The 17,594-nt window shown below is 44.3% G+C and overlaps 1 protein-coding gene across 2 annotated transcripts in view; it reads right to left on the bottom strand.

Annotated features, from left to right (window-relative positions):
* Nucleotides 1–17,318, bottom strand: part of AFAP1L2 (actin filament associated protein 1 like 2) — a 96,757-nt gene extending 79,439 nt beyond the window's left edge. For both annotated transcript variants that reach the window (XM_066620060.1, XM_066620059.1), the window contains exon 1: nt 17,138–17,318. In XM_066620060.1, coding sequence (XP_066476157.1) covers nt 17,138–17,153 — 16 coding nt within the window. In that variant the 5' untranslated portion in view covers nt 17,154–17,318. The remainder of the gene's footprint in view (nt 1–17,137) is intronic.
* Nucleotides 17,319–17,594: the final 276 nt, after the last annotated feature.

Raw genomic sequence — 17,594 nt, 5'->3', positions numbered from 1 at the left:
TAATACAGGTATTTCTATACCACCTTTCTTGGTCCTCATATTTCTCCTCAGACTTTATTTTATTCAAGGCTGTTTACATAGGCAGGCAATTTAAATCCCCGTAGGGATTTTTACAATTTGAATGGCTCTATCTTTCAAGAAACCACAACATTTAGATGTTTCTTTCTTGATCTGGTCGCACATTCTGGCCTCCATCCTCCCATGCTCAGAGCAGATGGAATAGCTCGGCTCAGCTTGTCAGCTGCTTCAAGGTCGCACGGTGCCGGTGGCCTCGAACTGGCGACCTTCAGATGTTATCTTCAGGCAAATGGAGGCTCAACCCTCTAGACCAGACCTCCTGCCCATCTCACTGTTATAATAGAGTGTTATTATAGAGTGATCAGTGAGTGATAGACATCTCATCTCAACATTTCAAGGTCAGCTTGAGATCCAAGGAACCCATGCCGTTCTTCCAAGTTTGTGGTAGTGTGGAGATTCCCCACACACTGGACAGGCTCAGAAACCAGGAAGACATGTCATTTCCAAGTCCTTCCAAAGCTCCGCATGACATTCTATTTCCTTTCTTGATGGAAGGAGTCAATGGTAAGCACAAATTTTGACTGGCCAACAAGGTCAGCCAGAATTTCTGGATTCCTGCTCACACCACAGACAAGTAAAGCCGAGGCCAAGAAAAGCAATTTGCCTAACTAAAGTCATTACACAAATGAGCTCATAGTAGAGGCAAGATTTCCACAGGGACTTCTTGGTTTGCAGCACAATCTCTTAGCCACTGTGATCACTGGCTGAAATGGACTGGAGCCCAAAAGAGCTACTACAATCCATGGAATCAATGGGTCAGATGGTTTGTGCCAAGGCAGAAACTAGATTCTGGATCACAGTCTTTAAAATGTGCTATTTTTAACTGTCCTGTGCTTGAGGGCAACTTTGAAAATGTAAACATCACATTTTTCTGAAACTAGATGTTATTCAAGTGACCTTTAGTTTGCAAAGTTCATCGGGGATGGAAGGAGAGAGAAGCAGGAAAAATACAGAAAGGAAGGTTCTGTAAGAGCTATATATTCCTTTATGACCATGTTGGCTATATGTAAACCCAGTCACTTATTTACCATCAGCACAGCAATAATCAAATGCCAAGTGGCGTAGAAGGCTCTGACAAGACCCGGGAAGTGGCATGTGTCTCCTCCGAAATCAGAAGGGTTCAAAATGCCTTTGCTTGTAGAGACCTTTGGCACTATTGCTCACTTCTGCTTTCTGCCTGTAGCAGGCTAAAAGCCTTTTGCAGACAAATTATTCAAGTATGGTGAGGGACACGTGGTGAGGCAGCTAGATCAGGCCAGCAAGCCCTGCCCCTGTGCTGCACTCCCTTGATGTGCTCTAGAAGCCTGACCCCACCGGACCACCTCCACACAGCAGTTGCCTGAAATAATCAACCCCTGCTAATTGGGTAAGAGGCACTTTTTCAAGTGGGTGCTCCTTTTTTTAGCAGGGGGAGAGTAACTGGCCCATCTCACCCCAGCAGTGTCTGTTCTGGTGGCTGTCTGCTGGCATTCTTTTGCATCTTTTTAGATTGTGAGCCCTTTTGGGGACAGGGAGCCATTTAGTTATTTGATTTTTCTCTGTAAACCGCTTTGTGAACTTTTAGTTGTAAAGCAGTATATAAATACTGTTAATAATTAATAATAATAATCAACTCTGTCATTGGAGACTAAGGGTCCAATCCTATGCAACTTTTCAGTGCTGGTGCAGCCTGTGGTGTGTGGGGGGCAGTCACAAAGACTTCCTCAAGGTATGGGAACATTTGTCCTCTTACCTTGGGACTGCATTGTGGCTGCACCAGTGCTGAACAATTGGATAGGCTTGGGCACTAAATCTCCCCACAACAGAAATGCTGAGTGAGGCTAGGATTTGCTGGTGTGCTCTCGTTGCTCCCATGCATTCTTTGTCACACCTACATAACATCTGCAAAGAACTGTACTTGTTATGGGATCATCTGCAAGGCATGGCTGCCTATACATTTGAGTTAGAATTCAGAGTTTTATATAGGCTGCAGCGGGCAGAAGGTCACTCCAGAGATATTTGTGATCTAAATTCACTTCCAAAACTTTGCCCACCCACCTGCCCACCTTGGTATTTTTATTTCCTTGTTCCCTCCACGTTGCAATACAGCCCTGTTTGGCAAATGGACAGAAAACTGAGTGGAATACAGCAAATTGAGCAGGATATAGAGACTTGTACACGAGTTATGTGATTGTGCAAGCTACCATGCTGGAACTGGTTCTGCTTCCCTAAGCCACCATTTCACACTGGTAGCTCCCAAGTTTGCATTTCAAGAAAACCAAGACAACCACCAAAAAATTTCCCAGAAGCCCAAAGTCTGTCAATGCCAAAGACTAGAATACCACCATCTCTATTTGACCAATTCATAGAGGACAGGACTATCAATGGTACTAGTCACAAGGGCTATGTGCTTCCTCCAGGTTCAGTGGCACCATTCCACTGAATGCCAGTTGCAGGGGAGCAGGGAAGTATGTCTTCCTCTCCTGCTTATAGGCTTCCCAGAGGCAGCTGCTGGGCCACTGCAGCAAATAAAATGCTGGACTAGATGGGTCCTTGGTCTGATCCAACAGGGATTTTCTTATACACCTCCTTTCCAGCCCCTCAGCTCTAAGATTCTGTAAAATAGGAAAGCAGAACAAAATGTGGCTGTAAGAAGATGGTTGTTATCTTCGGGTATCCCATTAATGTTTTTCTCAAAATCTCTTCAAGGGCCTCTTAAACACTTCAGAGGCAAGGGAGGGGGAGGAAGTAAGTTATGGAAACTGAAGAAAGCAAATCAGCACATCAGAGAAATGCCAGCAGTGTGGAAACTTCCTCTCATGAAAACAATGTCCTGAATGCATACACAGTTTCATAACCCAGTTTGGTAGGAAATGAGGCAGTAGGGCAGCACTATTTACAAAGGTACAAAAGTCTCCAATTGTAATCCACACAATGCAGTGTGGCTTGTCACACAAAGCCGTTTGCCCTAATTGGCCTTAAGATTCTTCTTCTCAGGCGAGGGTTTCTCGTGTTCACTAAACATTGGTGTCAAGGTATCTTATAACTGGTGACTCCCCAAATCTATACACTTTGGGACCAGCCATTCCCAACATCCCCTTTCCATGTGTATCTTGAAACTTCCCACTCTGCTGTCTCCAGCAATTGGCACCAGAACAACATGGAAGGACTGTACAGAAAAGGGTACAATAGCCTCCAGTGGCACCCTATATCTGTCCTAATAAGAAGAGAACCAATTAAAAAATGTTCAAGTAGCACATAGTGTGGCCATTACCAGGCTGCACCACTTCAGTGGAAGAGAGTTTGAATGCTCCGCTTCCCAACGTGTAAACACCAAACCCAATTTCTTGTACCTGTAAAAACAGCATATCCAGGTCACCCTTAGCATTTTCCCCAACATTCTTTTTCTGTGTGGTGCAGAAGTGTTTTTATTTGTTTGTTTGTTTTAAATGTGCAGAAACATTGGGGCATGCAAACTTCCATTTGCACGCAGAAATGGAAGTTTACTCCTAGCAATACATTCCAGGAAGCACATGCCATGCTACTGGGACATTTTTTCTTTGTGCTCCTTATTTCTGGATACAAGTGGACATTCACAAGTTTCCTTATTCTCTTCATTTGAACTGATTCTCAGGTCAGGGTCACTTCTGATGCAACTCCCCCCATGAGTGCTATTTGCTCCCGTTAGAGTTCTCTCCCCCAGGACAAAACTACATGTGAGGGGCTGATCAGGCTCAGAAGAAGTACAGTTAAAGCCCCCCCCCAGCCTTGATCTGGATCAACTCTACCCCAAACACATTTCACTTACAGGCAGTAAATGAATGAGCTCAAACATTGGACAGGTCTGGCATTGGCTGAGGGCCCATGCCCTTCAGAATGCCCCCCTGACCAGGCCTGCTCTCTTACAGAACTAGTGCCTGATGCACCACAAAAGTTAGGGTTAAAGAGCCCCAGCAACCTGATGTCAGTACTGTTGCTAGGAGGAAAAAAGCAGCTTTAGCCATTGAGTTTTGCCCTTAGACTCTAGCTCAGGGGTGTCAAATATAAGGCCTGGGGGCCGGATGTGGCCCGCGGAAGCTTTTTATCTGGCCCTCAGACTCTCAGCTGCTGAGCAGCGCTAAGGAGTTACTGCTGAAAGGGCAGCTCACATGAAAATTGGGCTCTCCCATATCTTGAAATATGATCAAGATTTGCGTATTTTCTCTTCTGTCATTTGCAGCTAATGAGTTCCCAAGGGAGAAAAAGTGCTTATTTTTGGTTAAGACCTGTTTAATGACATCACTTCCTGCCTAATGACATCACTTCTGGCCCTTAGCAGGCATCATGAATGCTATTCAGCCCTCTGTATGAAACGAGTTTGACACCTCTGATCTAGCTAATAAGAAATCTCCCAACATTTTTTTCCCCCCAAGAATGCTGTCCAGGAGCTACCACCCTGATGATATTATGACCAGATTGTGTGAAGCAGTATATAAATACTGTTAATGATAATATTATTTTGACTAGAGTACTAGAAATACTAGAAATATTTTGACTAGAGTACTAGAGTGTTAAAAAGAGGCAAACTGTTGCAAACCAGCTACTATAGTACTTACAAGGACAGCGCACAACATAATCTTTTTTTTTTTAATGCATATAGTGTGCAACAAAATCTTGAGTTTTTAAGAGATTGAAAAGGAAAGAAAATGTAATCTGGTTATATACATATATGTGGTACACAAATTATAGTACAGAATATGCACTAACTTAAAAAGAGTTACAGAAACAAAGTAAAGAAATGTAAGAATTCCATTATACTAAGAACCTTTCATAGGTTTGGACTCATCTGGTGGTGAATTCCAAGAAAATGGGTCAGTCATGCCCTACAGCGAATTAAATCAATGAGCTACTGGAAGGCTGCAGATGACTCCATGAAATCCACCAGGAAAGAAAAGTTCCAAGTTACAAACATGCTTGCAGAGAAACAGGCAGTACCCATTATCTAGCAAAGTCTTGTGCCTGTCAGCCAGCAAGCCAGCTGTTCTAGTCTAGATCTGTAAGGCTTCTGCTCTCCGTATTGTCGAAAATACTTTCAGAATGATGTTAAAGTTTGCCTCCAGCTGCTTAGGTATCTTTTCTTATGACCAACCCATTGGGGTGGCAAGTTCAAAACATGCCAGACTGTGTAGCAATAGAAAAAGGGAAAGTCAGGTTGGAGCTAGGATGTAGCCACCACAACATCCAGCAGTCTGACTTTCCCAACCTATTAGATCAGGTTCCCCTTTACACACAACTGGCCCAGCAGTGACTATGAAATATAAAGCTATCCAGTCTTCTCTGGTCTTGCAGCTGCCATATTGTAAGTTCTGCTTGTTTATAGGGTGGCCATTTATAGATATCTTTAAATGTATGTATTAACACAGGAAACAAGCACATCAGCCCCTCAGGCAACATTAAACATCCCCTTAAATTAGTCAGGATACATGCTCTTTGAAAATCCAATTTAATGCTCCATGTGTTCACGACAACCCGTTAGGCTACCCATACATCTGTTCTATTAGAATCAGCTGTGATAGTTCAAGAGTCAAGCCAGGGCCTTTAGGATAGTGGTCCCACTATTCCCTGCTAATTGCAAGAAAGAGCTCAAGTTCAAGCCTGTCTGAACATGCTGCCCCCTGATATTTGAAAGCAACTTTTCATTGCTTTGTGCCACTGAAATGCACTCTACACATGCTCAGGGCAACCTCTTCTTTACAGTTAATTCATATATTGCAGAGTTGAAAATGATCCACAACAGATTCTGGGGAGCTAACAAATCCTTACTCAGGTGAATTACCGGTAAGCCCTGTCTGTTACATTTTTATTGTCATTTTTCCCCCCCTCTACCTAATGCATTTTCCTTCATCCTCCTATGAACATTGGGGAGAAAGTACAAGCAAGTCTGTGGAAGAGGAGAGAAAAATAGGAAGTGTGGCTTACAAAATACATACAAAAAGCAACCTTAGAGTATGCTCATGTTACTGTCTCCTACTGATCTGGGGAAACGTACAATATCACACTTAATAGAGAACAAGACAGGCCTGCAGTAGAGAAAAAAGAAAGTTTGGGTGTTCATTCCATAAGTAACAAGTCAATTCCTCATGTGCAGTCTTGGGTGGAATTCAAATCCTCATACCTCTACTAGGTCAAGTGCTTAACTGAGGTTATTTGCAAGGTGCATACTAAGTTGTCTTCCTAAGGAAAGGCATATAAACCGTGATGGGCAAGTACACTGGGAAAAGTAGCAAATTTTAAAACAGGACTTTCAATTTAAAATGAAAAGTGGACAAATAGGTTTGCTTCATGGGAATCATAGTCTGAAGGCCAAATACTGGGATATTAGCCTCTAGGCAGAGTTGCTTGTAACTGGATAGTATTATGATGTTGCCATACTCCAAACCATCATCAGATGTGCTTACAATGGAATTCTGCCCACAAAGGCAATAGGTCAGTGGGAAGGAACAAAAAGAAGATATTTTTGTAGACACTGACCCTTCATGTTTGGAACATTAGACCAAACACTCACAGTTTTCCCAGGCTTTCCCTGAGTTCATCCCTTCAAATGCATCCACAGATGCACAGACTCAGCAAACCTAGCAATTCTACAGCTAAAGTGTCATCTACTGTTTAAAAAAAAACAACAAAAACCCATAGTCCTAGACAACAAACCAGGCTCTCCCATAGCAGAACTGACAGCCTATGCTCAGCTTTTCTTCAGCAACAGCTGCTTAGAAAGAAAGCTGCCAACCAGCTCATTCATTTGCATGACGAGGGCTGTGCATTCCACCATCACAAAGACCAGAAGCAGCCTATACTAGACGACTTCAATTCTTGGAATCCAAAGCTCCCAATCTGCATTTGGAAATCCTTGGCTGCCAGTTGCTGACACAATAAACTTTAATGCAAAAATGGACAAGGCATACAAGCAAACATGACAGCGCAAAGGACCTCACAATATTGACACAGAGCGGCCATTTCAACATATGCCCATCTTGGAGGGCAGCTCACCTGAGATTATTTGAACCACCTTGCTCTCTTCAGACTTAGCACATTTCCCCATTGCAACACCACTAAAAAGAAGCAGGAAGAGGATTCTGACAGCCTGCTTATGGCTCCTGTTTAGATCTCCTTGGCTGTGCCGCAAAACCGATGCTTAAATTTCAATTTATTTTGCCTTGTTTACTCCTGAGTTTCCTGGAATCCTGCCTGTTTGCACTTTGCTTACCCTTGATCTTGCTAAACTATCTCCACTCCCAGACATTGTTTTATAGATGAAAATGACCCAAGAAGCAATTACTCAATTTACCACACAATCCTCTACACATTTACTCAGAAGTAGGTCCCACTGTGTTCTGACTCCCAGGAAAGTGTGTATAAGAACATAAGAAGAGACCTGCTGGATCAGGCCAAAGGTTCACCTAGTTCAGCTTCCTGTATGTCACATGCCTTAGGAAGCACACAAGACTACAAGATACCTGCACCCTAATGCCATTCCCTTGCACCTCCCTTATATAGGATTACAGCCTGAAACAAACTATCTGCTCCAAAGTATACTTACACTATTATATTGCACTGTAGTTCCTTACCCCCTGCAATATTCCTTCACTGGCCTATCTTGTCTGTTTACTAGCATATGAGAGGTGATCATTCAACATTCCAAAGCAAGCAGATAAGACAGTTGCGTGATTCCCTTCGGATACTTAAATTAATCATCTTGCCTTCGCCTTCAGTAAGAGCACACCCTTATTTTGTTTTGTTTTCCCAGCACGTTTTCAAGATCCTAGGTGTCTCCTTATTTTACAACTCCCCCGTTTCTCTATGAAGCTTCTGGTGCCTTTGTAATACTTGTTTTAATTACAAATATATAGGTTGAGGATTGAAGGGAGGTAGATATCAGAACATGCCTTACAAGCAAGTTTCCCTGAGAGACATTCTTGCAGCCTAGGCTAGAATGTCACTCTTAGTTTGTTCTCTTCAGTTTCTTTGCTTCAGTCTGGGATTTCCATCAACTCTCTGTCTGTTTCACTCAGGCCAACTCTGCCTGTCCGCTGTTACTTCCTTTGCTCTTCTTATACTGGCCACACAAGGAAACAAGTCATCTTATCCCTTCCTCTCAGATGGAAGTATCAGCATATAGGAGCCTTCAACACCTCATTCAGGAACAACCCTGGAGCTATTGGCCAGCCAGTCTTCATCATCCAACAATTTGACATATATTTTTTCTGGTGAGAAGACCATGGTTGTGTCAAAGAATTAGAATCCATGTTGTTAAAAAAGTCTTCATCATCATAATCTTCCCTAATAAAATATGAAGAGGATTTGGTTGCCCATCTAACCTGCCACATGGGCACTTAGCGCAAGGGTGTGTAAGAAATGTAAAGCATTTTGTAAATCGAAAAAACATAAAAACAACTAAATTTTAGGAATTCTGTGATAGAAAAAGCATCAACATTATTAGGTTCCCCCCACCACCACTGACATCTACTCCTCTATCTTTGAGGATTCTACAATGTGAATTTTCAGGCATAGAATCCCCCCCCCCCCCCAAAAAAAAAAAAAATCCCTGACATTTAAAGGAAGATATGATACTTAACAGGCAGGTAATCTTCAAATCAGTTTCTGCAGTACAGCATTTCTATCTGCAAACTCATCTTTCAGGTTTTGTTTCAACCCTTTAATACTAGGCATTCATAACAAATGGATAGAAGAAGGCATCAAATGAGATGAGCCTACCCTTGGATGACAACCATGTACACAAAACAAGTGAAGTATACACACATTCCTATATTTCCAGTTCACAAACTCTTGGAATTGATGAGAAAGAGCATCTCTCTCTCCCCATCCTTGATTTTCAGGGAAGACTCACATTCTGCCTTGTGCCCTGGAATCTTCAGTAATGGCACTACTGAAAGCATCATTCCAATAATAAGATGCCTTTTCACATTCATTTAATATATTCCAAGGCTGTGGGTCTTCCATGAAAATGGGTACATGAAAATGCCACAACAATAAGGTCATTCACATACAGTCTCCCTCCTCTCGCAGGAATTCAATATGGTCTGCAAACAAATCTTGCTGTAAAGGAGGTCAGGGAAGTAAGGAAGACCACTAGGACAGACGGCATAGTGATTTTGCCATTGCCAAGTCTAGGCATGTGACAGGATGGAAGAAAAAGGGTCAACCAAAACAGATGTCTACCTTCACCAGGGAGGTAAATACTGTATCTACAATTGGAGACCTGCTAATTGCTAGATTTCTCCCCCCCCCCCCCCCCCCACACACACACAAGAAAATTAGTGATGCAGGAACCAAGAGAAAGTGGGAAAGGAGGGTTAGAACACACAAGAAAACAGAATGGCTTCAGAATGTCAAAGCACAAATTGCATTCATCTCTCATAAAGAGATGGTGTGTTCAAGCAGAGAGAATTCTGCAGTCCAATGACCACTACAGCATCTTTAGATCATATCACTGTGTACTAGATGCTGTATGAGTCCCTGTCCAAAAGGGTTTGCAACCAATGAGATAAACAAAACAAGGACAGCAAACACATCAGGGCTTGAAAAAGAGCAGAAGCCGAGATAATCATCATTAGCAACCCATCCATGTACATTTTGAAGACTTTGCCACAGTCACCCTTACAACAATCCTATGAGGTTGGCCAGTTCCACTCTCTCCATGTTACACAGATGGAAAAGAGGGGCTGAGGTTAAAACATAGCGATAGGGCTAAGGCCCACTGAATTCCCAAGCACTGGTCTAAAGTCATGTGATGTTGCAACTTTGATGAAGCTAAGCAGAGTTGCATCTGTCTACTGCCTGGCTATGAGACCACCTGGAATCCCATGTACACCACCTTAAGTTTCATCATGGAAAAAACCAGGAGATTTATATGAAATAAACAACATGTACAAATGAGCTGTGATTTCAGTCAGGGACTCAACACACCCTATGAACAGGTAGGATGGCCTAGCAGACTTTTGTGAAAAGTCTGGCCTAGCAGAGTATTGTGAAAATATACCTAAAATCAGTCCTAGCTTCGATCACATTGCTTTATATGACACCCTTTGCTCATCAGAGAATGACAGCCCAATCCTATTTACACTTTCCTGGGAGTAAGCCCCATTGACTCAAATGGAACTTACTTCTGAGTAGACATGCATAGGCTTGGGCTGTCAGACAATTATTTTTTAACAGCTTGAAGTCAGAGAAAAAGCAACAGGAAACCACTGTTCTGCCCCAGCACTACAGCCATTTCTTTCTCTGTCTTACTTTGCAAACAGAACTTCGGTTTTGTCCCACATTAAGTGAGAGAAGCAGGTAGACAGACTGAGGGTTGGGTCCACAACACCCTTCCCTAATATGATTTCCTTTTGCCCCATAGCTGTTAAAGCAGCAGCTGCAATCTCCAGGTTAGGAGCCAACATTCCTAAGGGGGTAGTAAAGCTTATCATGAACAGTGACTTACTCAAACGTTGTTAGTTCTCTTAAAAGCTGACTAAAGGGAACCACAAAACAGACCAAAACATGATGGTTTGGTTGACTGCACCCAAGAGAAGATATGGTCTGGAGGGATCTGTTGTGGCTGTGCTCTAGAGTTGGGCTGTGGCTTGTCACCAAACCAAGAAAAGCCTCTGTCCTTGAATCTTGGCTGAGTGTGTTACAGTCCTGCCTTTTCTTACATTATTATAACTCAGAAGACTCTTTTAGAAAGAAACTGGAGTATTACAGATCTCTTCTGAGCTTTTAACCTTCCTTTTTATGAATTAGGAGGAGTGCAGTCTTGAAGTATCTACCAGAGTATGAATGTAATGGCCTTCATAGATGAGGGACTGCATCCATATGAAACTCACATCTTTCAAATGCTTGAAATTCCTGCAGGGGAATGACTCCCATGGGCACAGCAGCATGCAGGAAGTACAAAGGAAGCTGCCTCAAGCCAAACTGGACCATCCAGCTGAGCACTGTCAACATTGACTGAAAGTCTGAAAGTCTGAGTTTTTCTCTGTCCTAACCTGGAGATGCCATGGATTGAACCTGGGACCTTCTACAGAGTTATTACAGAGCTATGGCCTACCCTTCCCAGGGGACAATACATGCAAACGCAGTAGCTGAAAAGTATGCTACTGTACTCATGGGACTTGACCCCACACAGTGACTCCTATATCTAGGATGTATGAGTTTTTTTAGTTTTCCTACATATGTTTACATACATCCAATGGGCTATTTCACATGCAGGCATTTCAAGCCTCTGAGTCAGTCCTATTTAATACTTATGCAAATATGTATTACTTAGGTGATACTTACCTATTAATCAGTGCATGTAATCAATGTCAACATTGATTACAAATTAGAGTTTATTCTTCTTCCTCCTACCCTTCCCAAAATCATTAATTATAATCTATAGTAATACCAAGCTTCTAGTCAGAAGTTCCTGACTTGTCAAGCAGAACCTAGTACAGGTGCTTCTTTAGATTTTTTTTCTAGTCAATGATGAGTTCTCCTGCCTTAATATGAACTTAGTTGCAAGTTAACTCTCCTGTAGTCAGACATTAAACTAGAATCCAGTCTAGGAAGCTATAATAAACATTCTTCTCCCTGGGAGAAATGTTTGCCGAGTGTCTAGACTCAAGTTAAGAGTGTTAGCTAATTCACTGTAATTGGAAGCTATCTTTCATTCTGCTCCAACAAGTGCAGCCGTCTGCTTGCTGTATCTGATCCCACATGCACCAAAATATGTAGTCCAGAATTAAGAACTTTGCATCAATCAGCTCATGATCTAGTCTGCAAGCTTAACCGATGGTCAGCTTTGACAGTTACCAACCAACTGGTTAGGAAGGGGTGCTGTCTGGACCCCCCCCCCAAAAAAAAGATAAACAAAGCTGCCAGTACAATCAAAACTGCCTCTGTGAGCTCTTACTTAATGCAGGACAGCACAATCAAACGGAAAGGAAGAAAGTAGTCTCTTATGATGCTACCTTGTAGTGAAGAGAAACATTGGTCCATCAGCATTCTATAATAGCTAGCAGTAGCATTCCAAGGTTTGTGACAAGCCAACTTGCAAGCACCAAGGATTGAATCTGGGCCTTCTGCATGGAAATTGGTCTGGGCCTTCAGATGGAAATTGCTCAGTAGGTGAGCTGCACCCATTCTCTCACATATGTTGCTTTTTTCCTGTCTACAAAATACTCGTTAACAGAGACCTTCATAAATAACCACACACTTCTGGAGTCTCTACCACTGCTTGTTCTTGTCAGTTTCTAGTTAGTGGTTTTGCTTCCAGCTGTACTGCTCACACAAATGCAAGTTCTCGTACATGAAAAGAATGAGTTCTCTGTTCACACCATAACCAAACCAAGAAGAGCTATTTTCAGATTTAATCAGACCCTGCAGAAGAGACTCTTCCCAAGTGATGAAAGGTTCTTCTTCAAAGCAGGATACGAGTACCACAGGATGCTACACACATGAATGGGGGAACGGAAAGCCACTGCAGACTTTTGTAGGCAGCTCACTTTTCCTGTGAATGCAGCTCCTCAGCAGTTTGTCTCTTGTGGAGTAGCAAACCACTCCTCAGTTTTGCAAGACTTACCTGTTTCTCTTGAACTGAGTACCGTACATGCCTGGGATGTTTTGAGCTCTTTATTTATCTCATCACTCTATACCAGCCACCTGCAAAACAAGTTAGTTTTCCTTTTTTTGTATAAGGAAAACAGCAAGGCTGGGTCACGGACTCCAGAATGATACATAAGAGAAACAAACACCTTCTCTTTCCAAACACTTGTTGTTCTTGGCCTGCTGAAGGCCACAGCCTGGGGAAACAAGGGGCTATTCCCACCTCACCCATAGGTTGCACATTGAGGCAGGGTGGCAGGCCACCCGTGAGGTGAGGTGAAGCAGTTGCTTCAAACAGCAGATGTTCACTCAGGCAGCACCCTGAGCCCACTGGCTATCCCTGCTGCAGGCATCTCATCCTGCTTCCGCTTACTTCTTGCTCTTTGCTGGGCAGCTCTGCGTTGCAAAAGAGTAGCATAGCAGAGTGGGCCCAAGGACATCAGGAGACGCAGTACCCCACTTTCAAAACAGGCTCTCTCTTTGGGAAGTGGGGCAACAGTTCCTTATTCCGCCCCACTCTGCTGCTCTACTCTTTCAAAACACAGAGTGGCAAGTAGGAGGAAGAAGATAGGGGATGGGTGGGAAAGCTACGGGTGAGCTTAAGGAGATGGGCTAGACTAGAGTGAGTTACAGGCCAGGTTTCTTTTGCATGTCAAAGGGGGTGTAGCTTCATGGGACAGAGAAATGAAAGAATGCTTATGGCAAAAGCTGCAGCAGCTGGAAGGAACCCATGTTTGGTGCAGGGAGGAAAGACAGGAAGCTTACTTGCTGCTCTATGCCATCCCACTCCCCTCCAAACCATTGCCTTGCCTTCTCTATCTTTCCAATTTAAAACTGCAAATGTGGCGTGAAGGTCCTATTCTGTCGCTTGCCATTTTGGCACCATTTGCCCTTCCTTTCAAACCAGTTCCTACCAATGATCACACACTGAGCTGGCTGACGGGGTGCAGCACAGCCTTTTCAGGAACAGCAAGAGGAAGGTAGCTGACAGGAGGCTGAGGTTAGGGGGAAAGTGAGAAAGTATAAGCGCATCAGTAATAGGGAAGCAGACAAGTAGCTGTCAATACCCACTCCCGTGCAGGCCGTTCAAATTCATTTGGCAGCCTTAATGCCATCTCTCTGCAAATGCTTTCTTCTCTACTCATTTAAAGCAAAAAATAAAAATAAAAAATCCAAGGCTACAACCCTTTGTGCACTTACTAAAGAGTAAACCCACTCAACTGAGTGGACTTACTTCTGGGAAACATGTATAGCATTAATGAACATGCCCATTATCTATCCATAGGAATGCACATAAGAGACTAAGGCCCAAATCCTAACCAATTTTCCAGCGTTGGCATAGCTGTGCCAATGGGATGTGTGCTGCATCCTGCAGTTGGGTGTCCTTCATGGAGGCCCCCTCAAAGTAAGGGAATGTTTGTTCCCTTACCTTGGAGCTGCATTACCCTTATGTCAGTGCTAGAAAATGGGTTAGGATTGCGCCCTAAAGTAAAAAAAATTAGCACACTCATGCTATTGCTCTCCAGTTGTGCCCTAGGGACTAACAACATCCCTAGTCCTTAACAACCTTGTACTAGCGGGAGGGGGGAGCTATCTTGTCTTCTGCCACAAGCAGCAAAGACTCTTGGGCCAGCCCTGTATTGAAACAACTCCTACACTACACAATTATCTCATTTTTCAGAACTGGGTAGTTTCTTCCCAAGGGACCAGTGGTTGATTGCCCTTACTCTGTAGAACTAATTACAAAGGGCTACAAAACTGAGGGTCAGAAAAGTTTTCCCCAAACTTTATGGTGGTTTGATATGAATTTGGGGTGCCAATTCCAAAAATGGCATCCGTTTTGCCCTATCGCGTCTAGTTTTGGAGATATAGTATAGCCTCATTAGTGAATGGTTCAAGCAGCTTCCTCATGAGGAAGCTGCTTGAACCATTCACTAATGAGGCTATACTATATCTCCAAAACTAGACGCGATAGGCAAAACGGATGCCATTTTTGGAATCGACACCCCAAATATACCCAGGAATTGGTGTTACATTTAAGGAAGCAAAATGTGTGTTGGCCTGTGTTATCTGTTCCATGCCTCCCGCTGCTTGCTGTAGGAAGGGGAAGGCAAGATCTTCACCATCATGACCAAGCTGCAAAGTGCAGTCAGGTACCAGCAAGGTGGCAAAATGTAGAAGGCGGGGAACACTCAAACCCTGAGACATTTAAATTGCATACAAAATTTCTCCTTGGGAAGGCAGTCTGATTGTTTTGGTGGGAAAAAACACATACTGGAGAACAGCCCTACATGTCACAAAAGGCAAGTGATATTTAGAGATGTAGAAGTTTGTAAATCATTGTTTTCAAGTTGCGGTTTCTCAGATACCCATGCAAACTGATAGCATTGCCACTGGACCAGCAGCCTCCTGAACATGTAGAGTGGGCAGGCAGTGTCTTCCTTAAAAATGTGCTGATTGCAAGACATTCTTAGCTCATTATACTTTCTCAACACCTCTGCAAGGCAAGAGAAAGAGAATTTCATAAATGAGCCGAGATTTGGAAGAGTCAAACCACCACACTGGCACGTCCATGAATCGGAAGAAAAATTGCCAGAAAGAATCCATATATTTTTTTTACCACACAGCAAACACAAATGTAGTTCTTAGCATGGAAGAAATTCCATTAACCTGTTTTTGTCCAGCCCACAGGTGTACACATTTGATCCCTGCTGTGTATATGTAATGTTGGGCAGAAATGGGTAAATTTTCAACTTTAGGGATCCTGAACCTTTAACAACTGTGTAGGAGAGAGAATTTCAGCAGGTGCAGCTTGTCATCTGTGAGATGACAAGCTGCACCTGCTGAAATTCCCTTTTCTATACAACTTGCTAAAAGTCCAGGATCCCTAAAGTTGAAAGTTTGCCCACCGCGGCTTAATTAACGGTGTGCACTTTCCTAAAAGTAAGCTACACTGAACACAGCTGGACTTATTTCTGGTAAAAATGCACTGGATGGCACTGCAAGGGCAGTGTAAGAAACCGACTCTTGCAGGGTTTACTGGGTGTTAGGGCACAGCCCCTAAATCTATACTCTGGGACAGAGTCCTGGAAAACACAAATGCTTTGGGGCATATGCAGAAACTTTTTCTTCAGCACTAAGTAAGCATACTCATTCCCATGCCATACATTCTGGATTAAGGACTGGAGATTCTCAAGCACAGGGCATGCACTGCAGGGACCCTCTCTTTTTGGGGAAATCATGTACTGGGCAAGACTGCTTCCTAAAGTACTCAAAGGACTTCAAAATTATTCATTAACCATGTAGGATACACCCAGCTCTCCTCTCCACCCTCCTTCAGCCACTCCTTCCATCTACACCCCAGAAGAATCTCACTGACAGAAGAGAGAAACCTGGGAAGTCTGCAAATACTTTCTCAGGTTTGGGCAGAGTACAGAATAGACCCTCCTTGCCATTCTGATCAGCAGCAACAGCAATTCCCCCACAGAGAAGGGCTTGGCACACCCCAAGCCTAGGCATGTCTACTCAGAAGTAAGTCTTACCAAGTTCAAGGGGACTGAGATCCTAATCCTAGGCATGTCTACTCAGAAGTAAGTCCCATTATAGTCAATAGGGCTGGCTCCCAGGACATAGGTTTGCAGCATTGCAGCCACAGTAAGGTGCACAAAACGCAACACTGCCCCCGTTTCCCCGTCAATCGGGTCAGAGCAGAAGCACTTGATCGTTTTTATCTCTCGCCGTCTCCTATCTGATTTCAAGTTCTGGTCCTCGTCCAAAGGTTTCAAGGCACCAGACGGCACAAGCAGCCTGCCCACGATCATCAACCTGACAGGAAACACCCTGGGCTGCTTTAGAATCTCACATTCCTTCAATCTGTCCATCACGATCCCTCTCCTAGCTAAAAAAGAAACAGCCACAAAGCCTCCGTTATGAAATCATCCCAGGCGTTTCAATCACTTGAAAGCCAGCACTGAGTAGGCTCTCCTCCTCCCTTCTTCGGTTCAGATCTGAGACCCCAAACCATCCGATTACCCTGCATGCCGCTGAGCTGTGGGGTGATGGAGAAGAACATACAGTGCACACACCCAACTATGTACCTGTGCTTTCACAGCTGCCTGTCACTGAGCTGTGGGGTGATGGGCAACACACCCACCTGTGCTTCCTCTCCACGCAAACCCACCCTGCGCCAGCACCCCAGTGCATGCCTGCGTCCCCAACTCCAACCCACAAATCTATCCATCACACGCGCAAAGAGATCCGCGTCTTGGGAGAAGGGCGCTCAGCCACAAAGGCTGCAGCAGGCAGGGCTTGGAGAGGCGGCTGCCGGGAAGTGCTTGGGAAGGGTGACCATCCGTGGTGGGAAAACGAACTCCCCATCCTTGGGAAAGCACCGCCGAGACTTCCCCTTTCCCACGCCGGGCAGGCAGCAGCCCCACACCTCGTCTCCCCTGACCTTTGTACTTATCCATCCTGGGATCTCTGCTTTCTGTTCCCCGGGCTGGGCAGAACGGAGGGTCCTCGGAGAGGGCGAAAAAGCGCACGGATCTGTCCCCGAACTTCTGAAGGCTGTTGCTCTCCAGCCCGCTGCAGGGCTACATTTGCCTCCTGGGCTCGCTCTCTTTGGGGTTCTCGCCTTCGATTCGCCCAGGCGGGCTCTGCTCTCGCCTCGCTCCGCCCCTCTCCATAGTGAGGTCACAATGAGCGGCTGCTGGACCAACTGGAAGCGCTTGCGAGCTTCTGTTGCAGGCTTCCAAGTTGCGAGGCTGGCGCCCGTGCGCAGGGCGGTGCGGTTCAAGGAGGGGGGAGAAAGTGGCTGCTTCCCCCACCGTGCTGGGAGATGCCAACGCCTGCAAAGCCAGCGCTGCGCTCCGAGTGAGAATCATCACATTCCTCTGGGTTAGATAAGGAGC

This window comes from Tiliqua scincoides, chromosome 3, assembly GCF_035046505.1.
Source record: "Tiliqua scincoides isolate rTilSci1 chromosome 3, rTilSci1.hap2, whole genome shotgun sequence".
In the NCBI taxonomy this organism is placed as follows: Eukaryota; Metazoa; Chordata; class Lepidosauria; order Squamata; family Scincidae; genus Tiliqua; species Tiliqua scincoides.
The sequence above is the reverse complement of the archived record's forward strand: the minus strand, read 5'-3'. Positions and strand labels throughout refer to the sequence as shown.